Source organism: Hypomesus nipponensis, chromosome 17 (assembly GCF_054491055.1).
Source record: "Hypomesus nipponensis isolate SF chromosome 17, ASM5449105v1, whole genome shotgun sequence".
Lineage (NCBI taxonomy): Eukaryota > Metazoa > Chordata > Actinopteri > Osmeriformes > Osmeridae > Hypomesus > Hypomesus nipponensis.
The window spans coordinates 11,005,759-11,024,210 of NC_140377.1; the positions used below are offsets into that span (position 1 = coordinate 11,005,759).

The 18,452-nt window shown below is 48.9% G+C and overlaps 1 protein-coding gene across 1 annotated transcript; it reads right to left on the reverse strand.

The window, feature by feature from the left end:
• Positions 1-1,469: 1,469 nt before the first annotated feature.
• srebf1 (sterol regulatory element binding transcription factor 1) lies at positions 1,470-16,505 on the reverse strand. Its single transcript, XM_084677215.1, has 19 exons — positions 15,952-16,505; positions 12,856-13,431; positions 12,215-12,390; positions 11,912-12,058; positions 11,467-11,685; positions 11,119-11,233; positions 10,369-10,529; positions 9,846-10,053; positions 9,496-9,680; positions 8,890-9,151; positions 8,450-8,616; positions 7,504-7,672; positions 7,135-7,243; positions 6,929-7,038; positions 5,888-6,020; positions 5,304-5,469; positions 4,322-4,585; positions 3,756-3,867; positions 1,470-3,630 (listed from the first exon to the last, which is right to left on the reverse strand). Exons 1-19 carry the CDS (start codon positions 16,055-16,057, stop codon positions 3,410-3,412), a joined length of 3,606 nt encoding a protein of 1,201 aa, XP_084533341.1. The 5' UTR covers positions 16,058-16,505; the 3' UTR covers positions 1,470-3,409.
• Between the last annotated feature and the right edge of the window lie 1,947 nt (positions 16,506-18,452).

Below are 18,452 nucleotides of genomic sequence, written 5' to 3' on the forward strand. Positions count from 1 at the left end.
GGCTATGCGACACCATTGAGTCAACGTTGGTACATGTCCGGCTTTGTGTTCTTAAAAAAGAAAACAACAAAAAAATTCTAAAAACAAGAAACTCTTCAAAAGTGTCACCCACTTTAGCCGTGCACGCATCCAGTATGTACACTAGACACCAAGTCACCCAAATGTCAAACGGTCGAGCGAAAGGGGTTCCATACATCTCATATCACCTCATTGCTGTACAATTCAGATGTATCTCTGTTCATCTTCATCATCCTCACCACACATGAGGCCTAGCACTTTTCACTGGCATTACATCCAACACTTAAGGTCCTCCGCACCTGCTGCGTAGCTGTCCTGTCTCTCTCACTCTCTCTCTACGGGACACAGATGTAGCCTCTCTCTCTCTTCTCTCTCTCTCTGTCATGCTATTCACATTTACCCGCTAGGGGGCGCTACAGTCATATCAACAGGATACATTCAGTATTAGAGCAAAAAAGAAAGCGCTGAAAAATCACTTCTTCTTCTTTCAGTATTCGATTCTAAAGCTCTTATTATTTAATGGTGTATATAAGTATTTGACGCTGTTTAAATGTAAGATGTGATGTACTAATATAATTGTGTATAGTATTTCCTAGAGATGTTTATTTTCTATAAAATGAATATGTTATTGCTTATAAAATGTTATTAAAAGAATCCATTGAGAAAAAAAAACAAAAAAAAACTAAGGACCTTTTTGGAATGTCACTCGTTTTAAGTTGAAGCATGCCGTTTGATTTTTTCATGTGATTTGATTTCATGTTTGAGATCGATGACAGCATCACTTTGTTTGAACTGTTTTTGTAACGCCTATGTCAAATATACCAGCACCTTTCAATGCTGTTCAGACCAACGACTGTTCTTTTTGTCATCTGTGGTCCTACCCAGCGTGCACGCACTAACACACACACACTCTCACCCCTTGATTAATAATCTTGAGATTGAATAAACTCTCGGCTGACTAGATATTTTCACCTGGGGTGGCAGGCCAGAGGGATGGCGTAGCACCAATGCCACCATGAATTATAACATTGTCGTTAAAATAATGGTAATAATATTAATATTGTTGAATGAAATAACCTATAATGTAATTAAAAATATATATATTTTAGCATTGGGCGAATGGGGTGGCAAGACTTTTTGGGATTGCCAGTGGTGTTGGTTTAGGGTTAGTTGACCATCGACAGGTCATTTATAACCAAACCCTTTAAATGCAATGTTAGCACATTTTTGGGCCGTCCTTATTTGCCGTAGACCTGAGAGAACTCGATAGGTCAATTATTCACAGCAGTTTGGAACCAGTGCAGTTCTGTTGTGGTGTGATCTGGGGGGAGGGACCTGTGGAAAGGAGACCTCAGTATGACAGCACTGGGACGTCACAGTAATGACAAACACTTTCATTCAAATAGCACACTTGGCCACCACCCATCCAAAGAACCAGCTCCAGATATTGATGTCTTTGTTACAAAATCCTCCTTTATTTACATTTTCAGGAATAAACCAACGAGAGAAGAGACAGAGATAGAGTTGTTAGTTATGAAACAAAAACAACAATTTGACATTTGAATATATTGTTGGTTCTGTTTTGCCTCTATAATTACACACACACACTACAGACACACGCAGGTAATCATCCTAGTGCTTCCTAAGACTTTCACAGACGACATGTCACACACTCCTGTTATGAAGTCGAAAAATACAAACAACATACAAAAACAGATGCTAAAACAATGAGTTTTGTACTGTTCCGTGATCTCGAAACAACTGTGGTCAAAAGAACATCTTTTTCACCCCTCTCTTTGGGGGTGGGGGGGGGGGGATTTGTTGTTGGTGATCATAATCGAATGATTTAGTCCCTGCATGATATTCTGAGTTCTGTTACTGGTATAAAGGGTGAACACTGTGTCTAGGTTTCTGGATACCTCAAACTGGAGCCTGTCGCCCAGGGACACGCTAACCGCCAACTTGTCTTTTGGATACGATTGTACCACACACACCTTGCGCAATAGTGCAAATGGTCAATGCAGTCAGACTACCAACTCCACCTCGATATTTTGACACTGCCCGCCCCCCACCCCCTCACATTGTGACACTTAAAGCTCATCCCCATGGCAACTGTCAACATCTTTGAAATTGGGGCCTTTGTAGCCTTGTCCAATGCTGCACGAGGGGGAGGGCCTTAAAATCACTCTGCCAATGGATAAAATATTGATCACTCAAATCCATTGCACAGACTATAAATACACGTTAAAATATATACACAGCAAAATGAAAATTGAACTGAATGAAAATAAATGCATAAAGCCATAATCATTGAAGTCATCTTCAGCCTTAATGGGCTAGTGCAGATTAAAAGACGTATATTCTGGTGGCTTCCAACCTTTGAGACCATGGTACATAGATCTGTAAATTACAGAGTGATCCAATCCGCTATTCTACACGGTAGACATCTGGATACGCTCTATAATACGGTTCTACGTGAGGAGTCAGAAAGGCCACACGCCCCTCCAAGAAGCCCCCCAGTCTGTCCAACTGGGATCCTCCAACACACAGATATATCCCAGCCAATCAGACAAACGGCTCCATCAAAAGCCACCAATCGAATCTCTTATTAAGGTGCATCCTGACCAAAGGCGATCAGGACTTTATCAATGCAGGTTGAAATGCTCAGCTCTTCCAACGCTCACAAGCTCTCTGGCCATTGCACATTTCCAGCAAGGCGGTCGCAGAATAGCACCACCCTGTGGACACACTCAGTCCCTACAGTGCATGTCAAATGACGGGGTTCAAAAGTCAAACAAAAAAGCGAGGAAGAAAATGTCAACCTACATTTTGAGTATACTGAATTGTGAAACTTTTTAAATCATAGTGATGATGCAAGCGCCAACCCTTTACTTGGGGTAAAGATAGAGTCTGCTGATGTTGAGGGAAGGATGGGGGGGTGGGGGGGGGGTGGGGAGAGAGGGGATGACAGTGTGTCACGACAGTGTGTTTGTGTAATCAGTTTGATATGTTGATATGACTCGGTTTTGTACAGTCTGCCAGTCTGGTTCACATGCCACAATGCCAGAAAAACCACCACTTTTATGTGTGCGTCAGTAAAAAATGTGTGAGAGTGTGTGTGTGTGTGTGTGTGCGCATGTGTCAGTAAATATACGTGTGAGAGTGTGTGTGTGTCAGTAAACATGTCCGAGAGTGTGTGTGTGTCAGTAAACATGTCCGAGAGTGCACGTGTGTCAGGAAATAAGCGTGTGTGTGTGTCGGTGAAAAAATGTGTGTGTGTGTGAATAACTGTACGTCCTTGTGAGAGTGTGTGTGTGTGTGTGTGTGTGTGACTGATTGCGTGTGAGTGAGTCTGTCGGTGTGAGAGAGCGTGTGTGTGTGTGTGTCTGCTCTAGGTGGAGGTGACGGTGGTGCCGCTGCCCAGCTTGATGATCATCTGCTGACAGTCGTGGAGCGTGCGCTTGTCTCCCAGCTTCTCCAGCGTGCGCGCCGCGTCCGCCAGCATGCCCACGCGCTGCCCCGGCGCCGACAGGAAGGAGGGGGGCAGGTAGCGGCACGCCAACATCACCGCCTCGGCCTGCTCGCGCTGGCCTGGCCTCATCTCACACTCCTCTGTAACACACACACACATACGTTAAATAGGGAGGTGTGTGAGGATGAGCGGAAGGTTGATTTTAGTTCTGTCCAAAACACAGAGCAGTCCAGAAGGCCTTCACACGCCAGGTACACGCCTGTACCTGTCTTTGCTCCGGGGGTTGCTCTGCGTCGGAGGGAGCGGTCCAGCAGCTGGTGAGTGCGAGTAGGACTGGCTCCTGCCATCAGCCTGGCAGTGGCCTCATGTAGGAACAACTGCAGGGAGGGAGGGAGGGAGGAGGGTGGAGAGATACATGGAGGGAGGGAGGGATGGAGGGAGGGATGGAGGGATGGAGGGAGGGAGGGAGGGAGGGAGGGAGGGAGGGAGGGAGGGAGGGAGGGAGGGAGGGAGGGAGGGAGGGAGGGAGGGAGGGAGGGAGGGAGGGAGGGAGGGAGGGAGGGAGGGAGGGAGGGAGGGAGGGAGCAGGGGAGGACAAAAGGAGGCGGAGGATATGATGAGTCATACAGGCTTTAACTTTGAAGCCCTCAGAGGAAAACAGCTAAACACCTCTGTGTGTGTGTGTGTGTTAGGTTTGTGTGTGCACACCCATCCCAACCCTTGCTGGGCGGAGAGCAGACGGCTCAAGCTGAACATTGTGTACAATTAACAGTATAACAACTATTTCAAAACATATCTCTGTGCGTGTGCGTGTGTTTATCCCCCTCTCACCCTGCGCATGGCAGGCCTGAAGCTCTGGGCCAGCTTGCGGAGGGAGCTGAGGTCCTGCTGGAAGCCGTGGAGCTCGGGGGGGGAGGCCTGCAGCAGCGACCCAGGAGAGGAGCCCTGTCCCTGGGCCTGTCCCGGTCCCGGGGCCTGTCCCGGTCCCGGGGCCTGTCCCGGTCCCGGGGCCTGTCCCGGTCCCGGGGCCTGCTGCAGACGCCACACGTTGGTCCTCGTCACCAACAGCAGGTCACACAGCAGCAGCTGCACCACCTGGGGGCAGACAGACAGGAGATGAGGGGAGGGCTTAGGGAGTGTGTGTGTGTGTGTGTGTGTGTGTAGGGGTGGGAGGGGACGGACAGACGGACGGGTACACTAAAAGAGCACCCACACACACACATGTGTATGTTGTTGACAAAGCTGTTCAAAAAGGCCGGGCGCGTGGGCGCGTCCTGTGGTGTCTGTCTGGCGGCAGGGGGCTCAGCTCTGTGTTGCACTGCAGGAGCATTGCACTCGGCTGAGACACACATGCAATGCAACTACAATGCACCGCAGCTCTGCCCTTCGTAGACACACACTCTCGCCTCCGTTACCGCACGCACACGTGTGCACGCACCCCCCCCCCCCCCCCCCAGGTTACGACACGCTGCGACAGCAGATGTGCTGCTCGAGGGCAGATATCGGGTTGGGTGTGCGTGTGTGTGTGTGGTGGGACGGCTGCAGTGTCTGTATTGCTGGTGTGACTGTGTGTGTGTGTGTGTGTGTGGAGGGGGAGGGGGGGAGGTGTTACTGCGGATGTGTGTGTCTGGGTAGTTGGGGGTGGTTGATACTGTGTGCGTGTGTAGTTGGGGGGAAGTTAATACTGTGTGCGTGTGTAGTTTGGGGGGAGTTAATACTGTGTGTGTGTGTGTGTGTGTAGTTTGGGGGGAGTTAATACTGTGTGTGTGTGTGTGTGTGTGTAGTTGGGGGTGGGAACTGCGTGGGTGCGTACCTTGTCGATGCTGCTGCTGTGGCAGTGCGGCCCCAGGTTGAGGCTGTCCCTCAGCAGCGCGCTGGCCCTCTCACCGTGACTCAGGCTCAGCGGACCGTTCAGCGGCCGCGCCAGCAGGGAGCGCACTGCCCGGAACGTGTTCAGACACGCCTTGGGAAGGGGGCTCCTGGGCACAGGGAGAGATGGATGCCATGATGAGAAAAATGGAATGTTTGTGTGTTTATACAGTATATATATGAGAGAGAGAGAGGGATAGAGTGTGATAGAGAGAGAGAGAGAGAGAGAGAGAGAGAGAGAGCAAGAGCAAAAAAAAAAAAAAACACAAATCACGCGTGTTTGTTGGGGCGTTCGACAAAGGAAACGCGATCGAAAAAAGGCGAGCGAGAGACGGCGAGATAAGAGAGCGCTGGCAGGAGGACGTCCCCGCGCGGGGGGGGGGGGGGCGAGCGACAGCAGACGCTCTGCCGATGCCGTCTCTTGGCGGCGCGAGTCTGTCGAGGCTCGTGTTTCCTGCCTGTATACATGCGTTTGGGTATGGTTCCATGCATGTTTCCACTGTGTGTGTGTGTGTGTGTGGCACTCACTCGGCGGCCTGCAGGCTGCGAGGCAGGTGTTCCACGGCGGGGTACAGCCGCTCTGCGGCCGCGTCGTCTCCCTGGAGCCAGTTGATGATCACCACGGCGACCGAAGACCACCACTTGGAATGGGGATCGCAGCCTGGGGGTCACAGGCGAGGGGGTCAGGCGGACACACACACACACACGTCAAGCACACGCCATTCACATTTAGTGAATTCCTATCCTTGTGAATTCACATCCAGAGCGACTTACAGTAAGTACAGGGACATTCCCCCCCGAGGCAAGTAGGGGGGGGAAGTGCCTTGCCCAAGGACACAACGTCATTTGGCACGGCCGGGAATCGAACCAACAACTTTCTGATCAATAGTCCGACTCCCTAACCACTCAGCCATCTGATCCCGCGCACATATGCTTGTGAACGTGTTGTTACGTGCAGCCTCCCAAGACCAAAACCCCCACCCACCCTCCTGCAGAGAGACGCGCAGACGAGCCGAGCTCCACGGCTGCCCTCCTGACTCTGACCTCAATCAATCTGGCGTGGTCAGGACACGCCGACACGGCTGCCTCGCCGACTGCCTCAAGAGCACACGGCTCCTTCATTTAACATTGGCGGCTGACCCGCGCGCACACACGCACGCACGCAGAGAAATCTATAGCCCTGCCAAGAGGAGAAAAAAAAGAAATGGAAAGGCCTCCCTTTCTAACCTCTCAGCTGCCTCCCCCCTTTTCTCAAGGAGACCCCAGACAGAGTGGAGACAGATGAAGCTGACTGGAGGACACCTCTGAGAGCCCTGAGCACCTCTACGAGGGGAGGGGGAGAGGAGAGAGGAGATGAGGGGAGAGGAGCGGGGAGAAGGGACGAGAAGAGGGAGGAGGACAGGAGGGGAAAGTGTGAACACGTCTCCTCTCCCTCTCGTTCCCCGTGGTGCACCCGATCTGTGATCATGTGACCGAGCGGGATAGGCGACACAACTGCCTCCACCCATCTTGATACGTGACATGAGTTTGGATGGGGGGGGGGGGGGGGGTGGAGGAAGGGGGTCGTACCGGTGACGGTGGCCATGTTGGATCCGATGGCGAAGGACTGGGTGGTGGCGCCCGCAGCGTCGGACGCGCTGGTCAGCAGCTGGAGGTACTCCAGGGCATCAGCATACTCACTGAGGAAGCCGCACAAACCCAGCAGGTGATCCTTCGCTCTTGAGGTGTGTGAGCGTGTGTCCGTGTGTGCGTGTGTGCGTGTGTGCAAGGCTCACCCCTCCCCATCGCTGGGGGTCTTCTCCCCTCTGGGCTGGGCCACACAGTACAGAGCCTTCTCCAGCAGGTGCTCTCTGAAGGCCTGGGTCACCTGGGCCAAGGGGTCCACTACACAGAGACGAGACACCGCTCAGTGAGAGCCTGCGTGTGTGTGTGTGTGTGTGTGTACACTGTCAATATATACGGTTTCATTTGGACCCCATGAAATACTAACACACAATCGATTTCCTATTTTCAGAGTCCCACACATTAAACAAGTCTTACAAATCAGAGCAATTACCTGAGAAGAAGTATATATGGATATATATATACATATATATATACATATATATGTGTGTGTGTGTGTGTGTGTGTACAGCACCACTGACCGGTGTTCCCGGCCTGGCTGTAGATGCTCTCCTTGGGGGTGCTGCGCACGGCCCAGTCCCCGTCCACGAAGAAGCGGTGGCCCAGGGGGTGGAGCAGCCACTGCATGGCCGGGGGCACACTGCCGCTGGAGGACAGGCAGGCCTGCCGCGCGCTGCTCAGGAACACACGCTGGGACACACACACACACACACACACACACACACACACACACACACACACACACTGTTAACGCACGCTCTAAACACACACCACACACTCTTAACACACTAACTGGGAGTGGGGTGTTGAGCTATGCTCGGCGAAGAGTTCAGCAGTGCAAAGGGTCAGACGTGTGGTCACACAGAGATACGTGGAGAGAGATAAGGGAGAGAGACAGGGAAAGATCCAGAGAGAGATCTAGAGAGAGACAGGGAGAGACCCAGGGAGAGACACAGGGAGAGACACAGGGAGAGAGACAGGGAGAGACAGGGAGAGAGACAGGGAGAGAGACAGGGAGAGAGACAGGGAGAGAGACAGGGAGAGAGACAGGGAGAGAGACAGGGAGAGACACAGGAAGAGACACAGGAAGAGACACAGGAAGAGACACAGTTAGAGACACAGGGAGAGACACAGGGAGAGACACAGGGAGAGACACAGGGAGAGACCCAGGGAGAGACCCAGGGAGAGACCCAGGGAGAGAGACAGGGAGAGAGACAGGGAGAGACACAGGGAGAGAGACAGGGAGAGAGACAGGGAGAGAGACAGGGAGAGAGACAGGGAGAGAGACAGGGAGAGACCCAGGGAGAGAGACAGGGAGAGAGACAGGGAGAGACCCAGGGAGAGAGACAGGGAGAGACACAGCGAGAGAGACAGGAAGAGACACAGGAAGAGACACAGGGAGAGAAACAGGGAGAGACACGGGGAGAGATGCGGGGAGAGAGACCCAGGGCACCACCAGGCTCTCACCGAGGTGAAGTGCAGGAGGCGGGGCAGGCTGGCCTTGACCCTGAGGGCGGCCGAGACGTACACCTCGGCCAGGGTGGACACAGCCAGGCAGGGGCCCGAGCACTCAGCCAGGTTCACCGCACTCAGCGCCATGTGGACCGCAGACAGGTGGCTGCCGCCAAGTTTACCTACACACACACACACACACGTTACACACTCTGCCCATGTACAAACGATCTATCCAAATACTGGAAGGATTATCATTTAGTATTCAGTCCAATTTAAAAACAAGTGGATAACCACCAATTTAACGTAAAAAAAAACAAACACATGACATCATATGGATTAAGTATTCATGTCGAGAGCCCACAGTTAAAAATGGAAACAGGCCCCCTTCATCTACCACGTGATCCCCACAAGAATAGGAACCGGGTCCCTCTCATCTCCGTCCCTCTCCTCACCGGTCATGTGGAGCTGGTGTAGGCGGTGGTAGACCAGCGCCGCGTCGCGGCTGCTCTTGCACGCATCCTCCTGCAGGGGGCGGTCGACGCGGAGCCCCCCGGCGCGGCCGGCCAGCCAGCGGCCCACCCACAGGCGCTGCAGGCAGAGGCGGAGGAGGGCCCAGAGGGCGGCGCACGACAGGTCCAGCTGGGAGGTGGGCAGGGGCCGGCCCAGTGCCTTCAGGCACGTCCAAAGGTTCTGACCCGCCTGGGCAAAGTCTCCCTGGGGGGATGAGAGGGAACGGGATGAGTTACCAGGGATGAATGAGAGAGAAGGAAAAAGAAAGACAGAGAGAAGGAAAGAGAGAGAGAGAGAAGGAAAGAGAGAGAGAGAGAAGGAAAGAGAGAGAGAGAGAAGGAAAGAGAGAGAGAGAAAGAGAGAAGGAGAGAGAGAGAAAGAGAGAAAGAGAGAAAGAGAGAGAAAGAGAGAAAGAGAGAAAAAGAGAGCGAGAGAGAGAAGGAAAGAGAGAGAGAGAAAGAGAGAAGGAAAGAGAGAGAGAGAGAAAGAGAGAGAAAGAGAGAAGGAGAGAGAGAGAGAGAGAGAGAGAAAGTGCACCGCCGTCTTACCCGGGCCAGGTCCAGGTCGGCCTGCTTGCGGTGCCTCCAGAACAGCACAGAGGAGCCAGAGTGGGGTCTGGTGACGGGCTCTCCGTACACCAGCAGGCGGATCAGAACCCCAGACACCAGCACGCCGTTAAGCAGCCACACCAGCAGAGTCGGCAGCATCCAGTCCATCCAGCCCCAAGAGTCCGCTATGGGGACACAAACACACGCACATGGGTTAACGGTTTGTTTGTTTGTTTATATTTCTTCTGATCCTCTCCAGGTTCGACCGCCACCCTCTCCCTCTGCCTCCAGCCCTACCATCCCATCCTCCCCCCAACCCCGCTCCGCCTCTTCCTCCGTCCCCTTCCTACCTGCGCTCTCCACCTCCAGCATGGTCCTGCCAGTCCCCGGGTGCGCTGGGCCGCTGGTGGCGCCAGCGCTGCTGCTGCTCTCCACAGCGCCGCAGAGCATGGCGGCCAGCGGGTTGAAAGACAGGAAGAGGAAGGTGAAGGCACACAGGGCCATGCGGGAGCGGTCGAGCATGCCACCTGCGCACCGGTCAGCCACACTTTCCACTGGCTGGGAAAGACGAGAGCGAGAGGGAGAGGGAAAGAGAGAGAGGGTGAGGGAGAGGGAGGGAGAGAGAGGGAGGGAGAGAGAGGGAGGACCGTAGTCAGAGGGGTTATTGAAAGACAACAGCTACAGAACTGGAGCTAGACCTGGAACCACCTCAGACCCAAGGTGATCAAATATTGGAATCCTGCACATAGGGAACACGCAAGGTAGAAATGTGACGCTGAGTGATTCATAACCCTTTTTTACTCCACACAGCTTAATTCTATTGGGCCGTCTCCAGGGCGTGATCGTATTAGTGATGTCTGGGGCCAGTGTTACCTTGGTTTCCTCCCCCATAGGGCTGTCAGGCTCAGAGTCGCTGCCGCTGTGGGAGAAGGAGGAGGGAGAGCCCACGTCTGAGGCCGGGGGGGTGGGCAGCTCACTCTTCACGTCTGTCTGTGGTCCGTCCACCTCCATGGCAACCAGGTCCTTGAGGGACTCTATAGAAGGAGAGGAGACCCCGATAAAATAAATGCTTAAAGCACAGATGACATTTCCACCTCATCTTAATTCATGTTCAGAAATTGTTGGAAATGTTTTTGTGGGCGTATTATGCAAGTTGAGAAGAATCCTGTTGTGCTCCATATCCTTGCGTGCAGACAGAGGACCCCTCCTAGTTGTAACTAGGAGCTTACTTAAACATGCTGACCGTTGTCTTTACCCAGCATGTAGATTTTTACTCAGCATGTAAAGATAAACAAACGCCATATTGTGTTGGAACCAGTTCCAAACTGATCCTGTAGTTTTCCACTCCATATAATGAAAACCACTTGCGCAAGAACTCTGGGATAGAAAGAACATTTCTAGTTCCAAAGATTCAGACAACTCTGGACCGCCATAGATTTGTTTCATTGCTGCAAGAATAAACTTTCTTAACTCCATCGACACTGTGCACTACTTGATAAAAGCTTTTTCCTAACAGAAATCCTGACAGGAACAGTTTGCAGAGTTCCATCCTAGTTAAGAAGTGACAGGAAGTTTACCTGACCATTAGGAATGCTTGTGGAAGAAAGAGAGAAAAAGACTTACTGTTCTTTTGGGCGGCCATTTTGAGAGCCATGTTCTCCTGTTTGAGCTTCTGGTTGGTCTGCTGAATATAGCGAATGTAGTCGATGGCTTTCCTCAAGACTGCCGACTTATTCAGCTTCAGGAGGCCCCAAATAGAAAACAGTGGATAAAGTTATAGTCTGTACTTGCCAGAGAATAAAAGAAAGGAAAATCACCTCTGGTACAAAAACACCTCCTACTACAACAACAAAACAGACTTCACCGGTTCTCACATACAGTTTGTTCAAAATGTGACAAGATTTCGTATTTATTTTTATAACAGACATTCCTATGAGGTTTCATTTCGGAGGGTGTGTGTCATCGCCTCACCTTGGCCTCGGTCCCAGCCACGAGGTCTTTGAGCTCGATTATCTTGTCGTTGATGGAGGAGCGGTAGCGCTTCTCGATGGCGTTGTGGGCTGTCCGTTTCTCCCCCTTGAAGGGCGGGCCCAGCTGCTTGCTGCTGATGGCGATGCGGTTGATGGGCAGCTTTTCGCCGTCCACCATAATGGGCATCGTGGTGAGGATGGTGCCACCGCCCATCAAAGCCTGAAGAGGGCGAGAAAACAAAGAGATGGAAGGGCGTGAGAAACACACGATGGGGTGGGATTCCAAAAATGGGCGTGCTTTCATCAAGATGAAAAAAGGGAGAGAGATTTTGGGAACCTCCGCTGTCATAATTCCAAGGTAAAGAAATCTATTTTGTTCTATGGTGGATGTGAACACAAGATAAGATGCGCCGCTAAGCAGCGTGGTGTCGGGGGGCGCCCCCTACCTGCAGGGAGGTATTCTGGACAGAGGAGGTGGTGGTGGCCAGGGAGGTGATGCAGGGGGAGGCCATGGTGGTCACAATGCAGGGTTCGTGCTTCAGGGTGGTCAGCAACAGAGACTCTGCCTTGATGAACTGGGGCTGCAGCAGCACCTAGGGGGGAGGAAAGAGAGTCCGATTAGGATCCAAACAGACATGTAAAAGATTAAGAAACAAGTTCAAGTACAAAGAGAGGACACGACAGTGTTCTCGGTCATTTGTCATTTGTAAAAGTGTACAGAGAAACCCAAGACAAACACACACACTCACAGGAACTTGTTGTACATGGGGCGCGATGCTCTGGACTGGGGTGCTGGTTGATGTGGCCAGAAGGGGAGGGGTGGAGGTTAGACCCTGCACCTGAGCTTGGATGGTGATTGGCTGACCGCTGGGTGGCGAGGACGACAGACTGGTCATCGGTGGGGGGGAACCTCCTTGATTTAAAGCTGGAAGGGGGGGGGGGTTCAAATATTCACAATTTTGCAAACCATAATTTTATCAGGAGAACATCATTAGGTCTACCGTAAAAGGCATTTCAAGTAATCATGAATGCATCTTATAAATAACTCCTGGGAAACCATGAGATTAGAGTAATAAACAGGTGGTATATCATTGGGCTGGGTTTTGATCATTGGAACAAGGCTATGTAGGTAAGGGGTCACTGGGTTAGTAATGCTGGCAGGGCCACTCCTACCATGTACAGACAGCTATAACTGTGTGTGTGTCAACACAATTGCCTTACAGTCATTCCTGTAGTGACCAAAGGGTATTGTATTAGGACTTTGACATGCAGTCAGCTGATGTTGAGCAACTGACAGCCCAAACGCTTGGTGAAACGTGCCGCATGCTAACCTGTAAATAAAAGCATGCGCGCGCACACACACACAAATGCCAAGCCAGCACGTTCTCACCTGTGTAGCCATTCTGGTTGGTGTAGTTAATACGGGCCTGCTGCTGGGGCTGAGCCTGGGTCTGGAGTTGAGGCTGTGCCAGGGGTTGGGGTTGTTGCTGCTGGGGGGCAGGGGAGGTGAACCTGCCCTGAGGCAGCGAGCTGAACGCTGGGTTCTGGCCTCCCGAGGCGAGGGGGGAGGCTGCAGCTTGAGGACGAGTCGGTGTTGGTGGAGAGACCACCGGCTGGTCTGCTTTGGACTGCCTGGGTCCCTGGCTGGCTGGAGCCTGGGAGGGGGAAGTCTGCTGCTGCTGCCTGGGGCTGGCTACCTGGGCCAGGGGGGACTGCTGGAAGGTGGGTGGGTGGAAAGCCTTGTCTGGGGAGGAGGAGCTGCGGGTGATGGGAGGCCCTAGCAGGGCGTCCAGGTGGGGGCTGCTGCTCTGGATGGACGAGGGCGAGGAGGAAGGGGTGGAGGATGGAGGGGAGGGAGTGGAGGTGGAGTGGGATGGGACGGGGAGTTCCGGAGGGGCTGTGAACTGAGGGGGGTCGAAGAGGCTCCCAAACTCCATGTCCTGGTTGTTGATGAGCTGCAACATGTCTATAAAGAAGAAAGATAGAAGAAAGAAGTGTTCAACACTACTGTTCTAACAGCCCCACAGACAAATGACAGTATGGTGATGGTATCAGTTTGTCAGTTAGGCCTAGATTAGTTTCATGTGTGCTAGAGCAAGGTATGAAAAACCACCTGCATGCTGTGTTGTTTTCTGCCCCACCCAAGCATGGCTTTTAAATAATTATCCACATTCACACCACACACACACACACACACACACACGCGCAAACATGGCACATTTATGCTGGCTGGTTTGAAAGATCCTGATGCATCTGGGAAAATGTGATTATGGACCACTCCTTGGCAACAAACTAGGGATTGGTAACTTCATCATGGCTCACCGTGTCAAGTAGTGGACAAATGAGACCAGCTAGCTCTAAAGCTTGGGTCAGTACTGCGGTTAGGACTATCTGATGCAGGAGTGACGACCTGTGGTCCAGTTACACATATTCCCTGTCCCTGTCCTATCCAGTCCTATTTCTAACCTAGGTGAAATTGATCTTGTATCTTGTAAGTAAAATTGTCAATGGCGACAGCTCTTTTTTATTCTGAAAAAATAAAACAGTAACTGTTAGACTCAGTCCTGTGTCCAATACTTTTAAATTGTTTACTAGTTACATGATATCAAAATGGGGCGTAATGTTATGTGAGGAACCTTATAATCTACTGATAAAACATCTCAGATTCGTCGAGCTTTTGCTGTCTCAGAAAGTGTAGACAGCAAAAGCTTGACAAATCTGAGATGTTTTATCTGAGATGTTATGATAAAACATCTCAGATAAAACATCTCAGATTTGTCAAGCCTATATATATATATATATATAGGCTTGACAAATCTGAGATGTTTTATCTGAGATGTTATGATAAAACATCTCAGATAAAACATCTCAGATTTGTCAAGCCTATATATATATATATATATATATATATATATATATATAACATAATAAATACATTTATATATATATAACATAATAAATACATTTAAAATCATAATAAAATCTCTAGAATAATACTGGAATACTGGTTGTCACTCCGGCCCATGTCATTTTCTGTTACAGACCGACCCGGCCCCACATTAAATAAAGGATAAATGATCTGGCCCTAATAGAAAAATGTTTGGGGACCTCTTGTGTAAACTAATGGGAGGTGGACCTGAGTCTAATACAACGTAATTAAGGAATATAATACTGTAAAGTATAAACTACTTGGTGACCTGAGGTTATGTCTGCGCAGAGCCTCTCACAGCAGCCTGGATTTGTAAACCATGTTTTGTATGAGGTGATCGCTCCCGACCAATCAGCGAGAGCTTCAGAGACTTGCTATGCGAACCAGCCCCCAAGAAGGGAAAAGAGAGAACGCTTGTCTATGGCTGAGAGAAGAGGTTACTAGCGGACATCAGCAACCAGGGTTACGTTCGGTCAAATGTTGGGGTGGATGGCATTCATGGCAGGCGCTGGATTTGTGCAAAGACACCAATACTATATTGTAACGATATCCTAGTAACACCTTTGAATACGTCTCGACAAGTTTACAAGCGTTGTTGGGGCCTTTTCATTATTTTACATCAATATATTATACAGAGTACAATATATGAAAAATACATAATTGTTGCATCAGTTTCATTAAGCACTGATCCTACAATATATAATTACATAATAGCTAATTACACCAAGAAATCTTTTAAGGCAAGTGCACAAATCTTAGAATAATTATCAAAATAAAACAATGACCACTCCGTTTTTGTTTGTTTTTTTACCATCAGTTTGGCAAGCTTCTAATAAGAAGCATCATGCCCCAATGAGGTTGTCTTTGCACTGTGCCCTAGTATGGCCTCATGAAATGAACCTGACCAAGGGAATGCACGATAGTAACCTATGTCACTAGAACGAGGTGGAGGGGGCGGGGCGCAGACAAAGCGTGGCTGGGTGGCAAAATGGATTTCACACACCTGATGCAACTGGCTGAGAATCCCATATAAAATTGAATCAAGTATATTTAAACTACATCGCTTATCATCTCGCTCTGTTTCTATTCATTATTTGAGAGCAAATTACCTAAGGTAGACCGAGCTGCTTGTTTAAACAAGCCATCTGGTCTGGTGTAATTGACGGCACGATCAGTAACGTTATGACCACAACCCGAACAGTTCCCCTTTGCTGATGGAATTATAAATCAGCAAAGAAATTCAAATTCCAAGTTTGATGACTGCGGAATTTCACTACTGTTAACGTGAGACAATGCAGAAAGACTGCTTTCATGCTTTTAAAAGCTAGAATGTATACAGCTAGCTAGTCATTTGCCTGCCAAAGTTGAGCTTGCAAGCTAACTCTGAGCAGGCAATGGCCTCATAAGCAACAACTTTTAACATGACTAATTAGCTAATAAGCTTACGTTAGAAAAACATGCATGTTCCTGGCACTCAAGAGACATGTCCTCGAGTCGACACAGCGGTTTCATGTGATGTTTGTTTGACATAGCTACAAGTTAACCAACTTTCCTTACCATCAATGTCGTTCAGCAGCGCCGTGTCAATATCGCTTGGGTCATTTAAAGACAGGGTAGGATCCAGGTTATCCAATGACGGATCGTCAAAAGACAAGTTATTCATTTTAACTATCGTTAGGTTTCTCGTTTATTCCGCGTAGTCAAGATTCTAACGTTCGCTTAACAGCCATTAGAAATTAACTCTACATGCAGTATCCACTTCGGGTGACAGCCGAACTGCTTCATGAGCTAAATTGCCAGGTTCGAAATAGACGTCAAACTAGAGAAAAGTGTACTCCAACTTTTTTTATTGATCTGTCAACTAGCTGCTCTCCTGTGTCTCCATGGTCCTCCAGGCAAACTTGTCAAGCTAAACAACAGTACTGCTCAATGCTCATTGATGATCAACAAACATGCTGGGGAAAGCCAAGCAAACCCCAGTGCGCAGAAAATGATTGACACTTGCGTTTACCAATCCCTGCCGACTCTTACATGCTACCTCCCGAGCCAGTTACCATCATATTTGACTGTCAAATCGCGGTCATCAGTCATTCTGATATCCATTTATCATTACAGTCCATATATAACTTCTCATTGCCTTTAATTACTGTGATTTAATTGACCTGTTGTTAAAACAATAAGTACACAGAGTAAAAAATAAAAATAAAATGCAAACAACTGTTGATTTCAAATATGACATTCTCTGCTTTCTATTCATTCTATTTAAAAAATGTATTTCTTTCTCATTTTCGGCACAAACAGGTGGTATTTCAGGTAAATGTATCACTGGAGAAACTACAGCGTGGATATGTTTATCGTGGGTTTGTCCTAAACAGCCTATCAAAACTCAGCAGGGGTGGGCAACTTATTAGCCACGTTTGTCTGACCCGTAGTGGTGACTCCGCCTGTAGAACCAGAGAAATCGACCAATGCGGTGTTCAGAAACCGAGTGGGGTGATCTGACATCACAACTTTGGTTCCAGTGATTACGTCATGTATTTCTCCAATAATAGAGGAGGAAGGATACTGTTAAAACGATACACAGGTTGCACCAGCCCGAACAATTAATATGCAGAGATAATTAGTTGGCTCAAATTTGAAAAAAATAAAATAAACACACAAACATATATATATATATATATATATATATATATATATATATATATATATATATATATATATATATATATATACATAAATGTATTAAACTCTGGGGAAGGAAATACGGACCAAAACTCTATTGGAATAATGAATAGATTTCTGACTATCAACCAAAACGGAATGTTCCAGCCCCATTTAAAATATGCAGTAGTACATGATCTCACCTAAGCACAGCAGAGGCATACAAAGGCCCGCAAAGGTGGGTAAATGGGTCAACGACCTGCAGCAATATAGAGAGCTGTCAGCAGGACTGGTATTGTTGCTAAGGGGGATGACTAATAAATATCCTGCTTATTGCAATCTGGAAACATCCCAGCAAGATCCCACAGACTGCCTGGAAATCACTCATCATGTCCAATTAAGTACTTAATGGATCTTTTATCTAATTGAAAGAGTGGACGTCATAATCAGCAGGGAGTCAGGTGGCAGAGCGGTTAGGGAATCGGGCTAGTAATCTGAAGGTTGCCAATTAGATTCCCGGCCGTGCCAAATGACGTTGTGTCCTTGGGCAAGGCACTTCATCCTTCTTGCTTCGGGGGGAATTTTCCTGTACTTACTGTAAGTCGCTCTGGATAAGAGCGTCTGCTAAATGACTAAATGTAAATGTAATGTATGTAATCAGCCTGACTACAAAATACTGTTAAACTCCATACTGTAGCTTGTGATATGCTTTGTATGGAGAGCATCTAAATGGGATGGAAGCAACATCTTTAATGTGAAAGGAAGGGGTATGTGAATAATGTATGAGAAAAGATAGTGTAACATGTGGGAGAGTTGCATCTGCCTGTATGTTAAAGCAAAGATCTGCAATTAAAGTTAGTCCCTGCATGCTCTTTCAAACACACAACACACACAATAAAATATAACAACAAACTTGAGATAGAGGTCACACTTTGCTAGTGTTTTATTGGGCAGTTAAATACGTGCAATAACCATACGTTATAATGGAAACTAAGCACAGCCAGCGAGAGGCATGGGAGCCCCACATCCGAACCAAACAGATGACAATGGGACACGGTGGCCCACAAGTCAATGATACAGTGGGAGCCAGCTGAATGTCCAGTCCCACAAAACTCCAAGACATTTTCAGACCACCATCTTTAGAGTTGTTTAGAGGAATACATGTTGCAGTCAGGGCTTAGCATCAACAGTCATAAAACCAGTTAACACTTTTTAGCTGTTTTAAAAGCAGGAATAATGAATACACCAATTGTACAGACAGTCATACAGAAATAAACTTCCAAACACCGTATGCTTAGGTCTCGCTATTTTAAGTACAAAAGTAATTTTTGACCACTTTCATTTTATTTTTCTCTGCATGACAATCTAGAAAAAAGGTTTGTAAATGTAGCTTCTCA

Bases quoted from the DNA above. Each gene is read 5' to 3' on its own strand.
- srebf1 (XM_084677215.1), bottom strand. From the start codon at position 16,057: ATGAATAACTTGTCTTTTGACGATCCGTCATTGGATAACCTGGATCCT. The intron at 12,059-12,214 runs GTGAGTGTGTGT...CCTCCCCCCTAG, and splicing joins CCCATGTACAACAAGTTCCT to GTGCTGCTGCAGCCCCAGTT. The intron at 3,631-3,755 runs GTACAGGCGTGT...TGTGTGTTACAG, and splicing joins AACCCCCGGAGCAAAGACAG to AGGAGTGTGAGATGAGGCCA.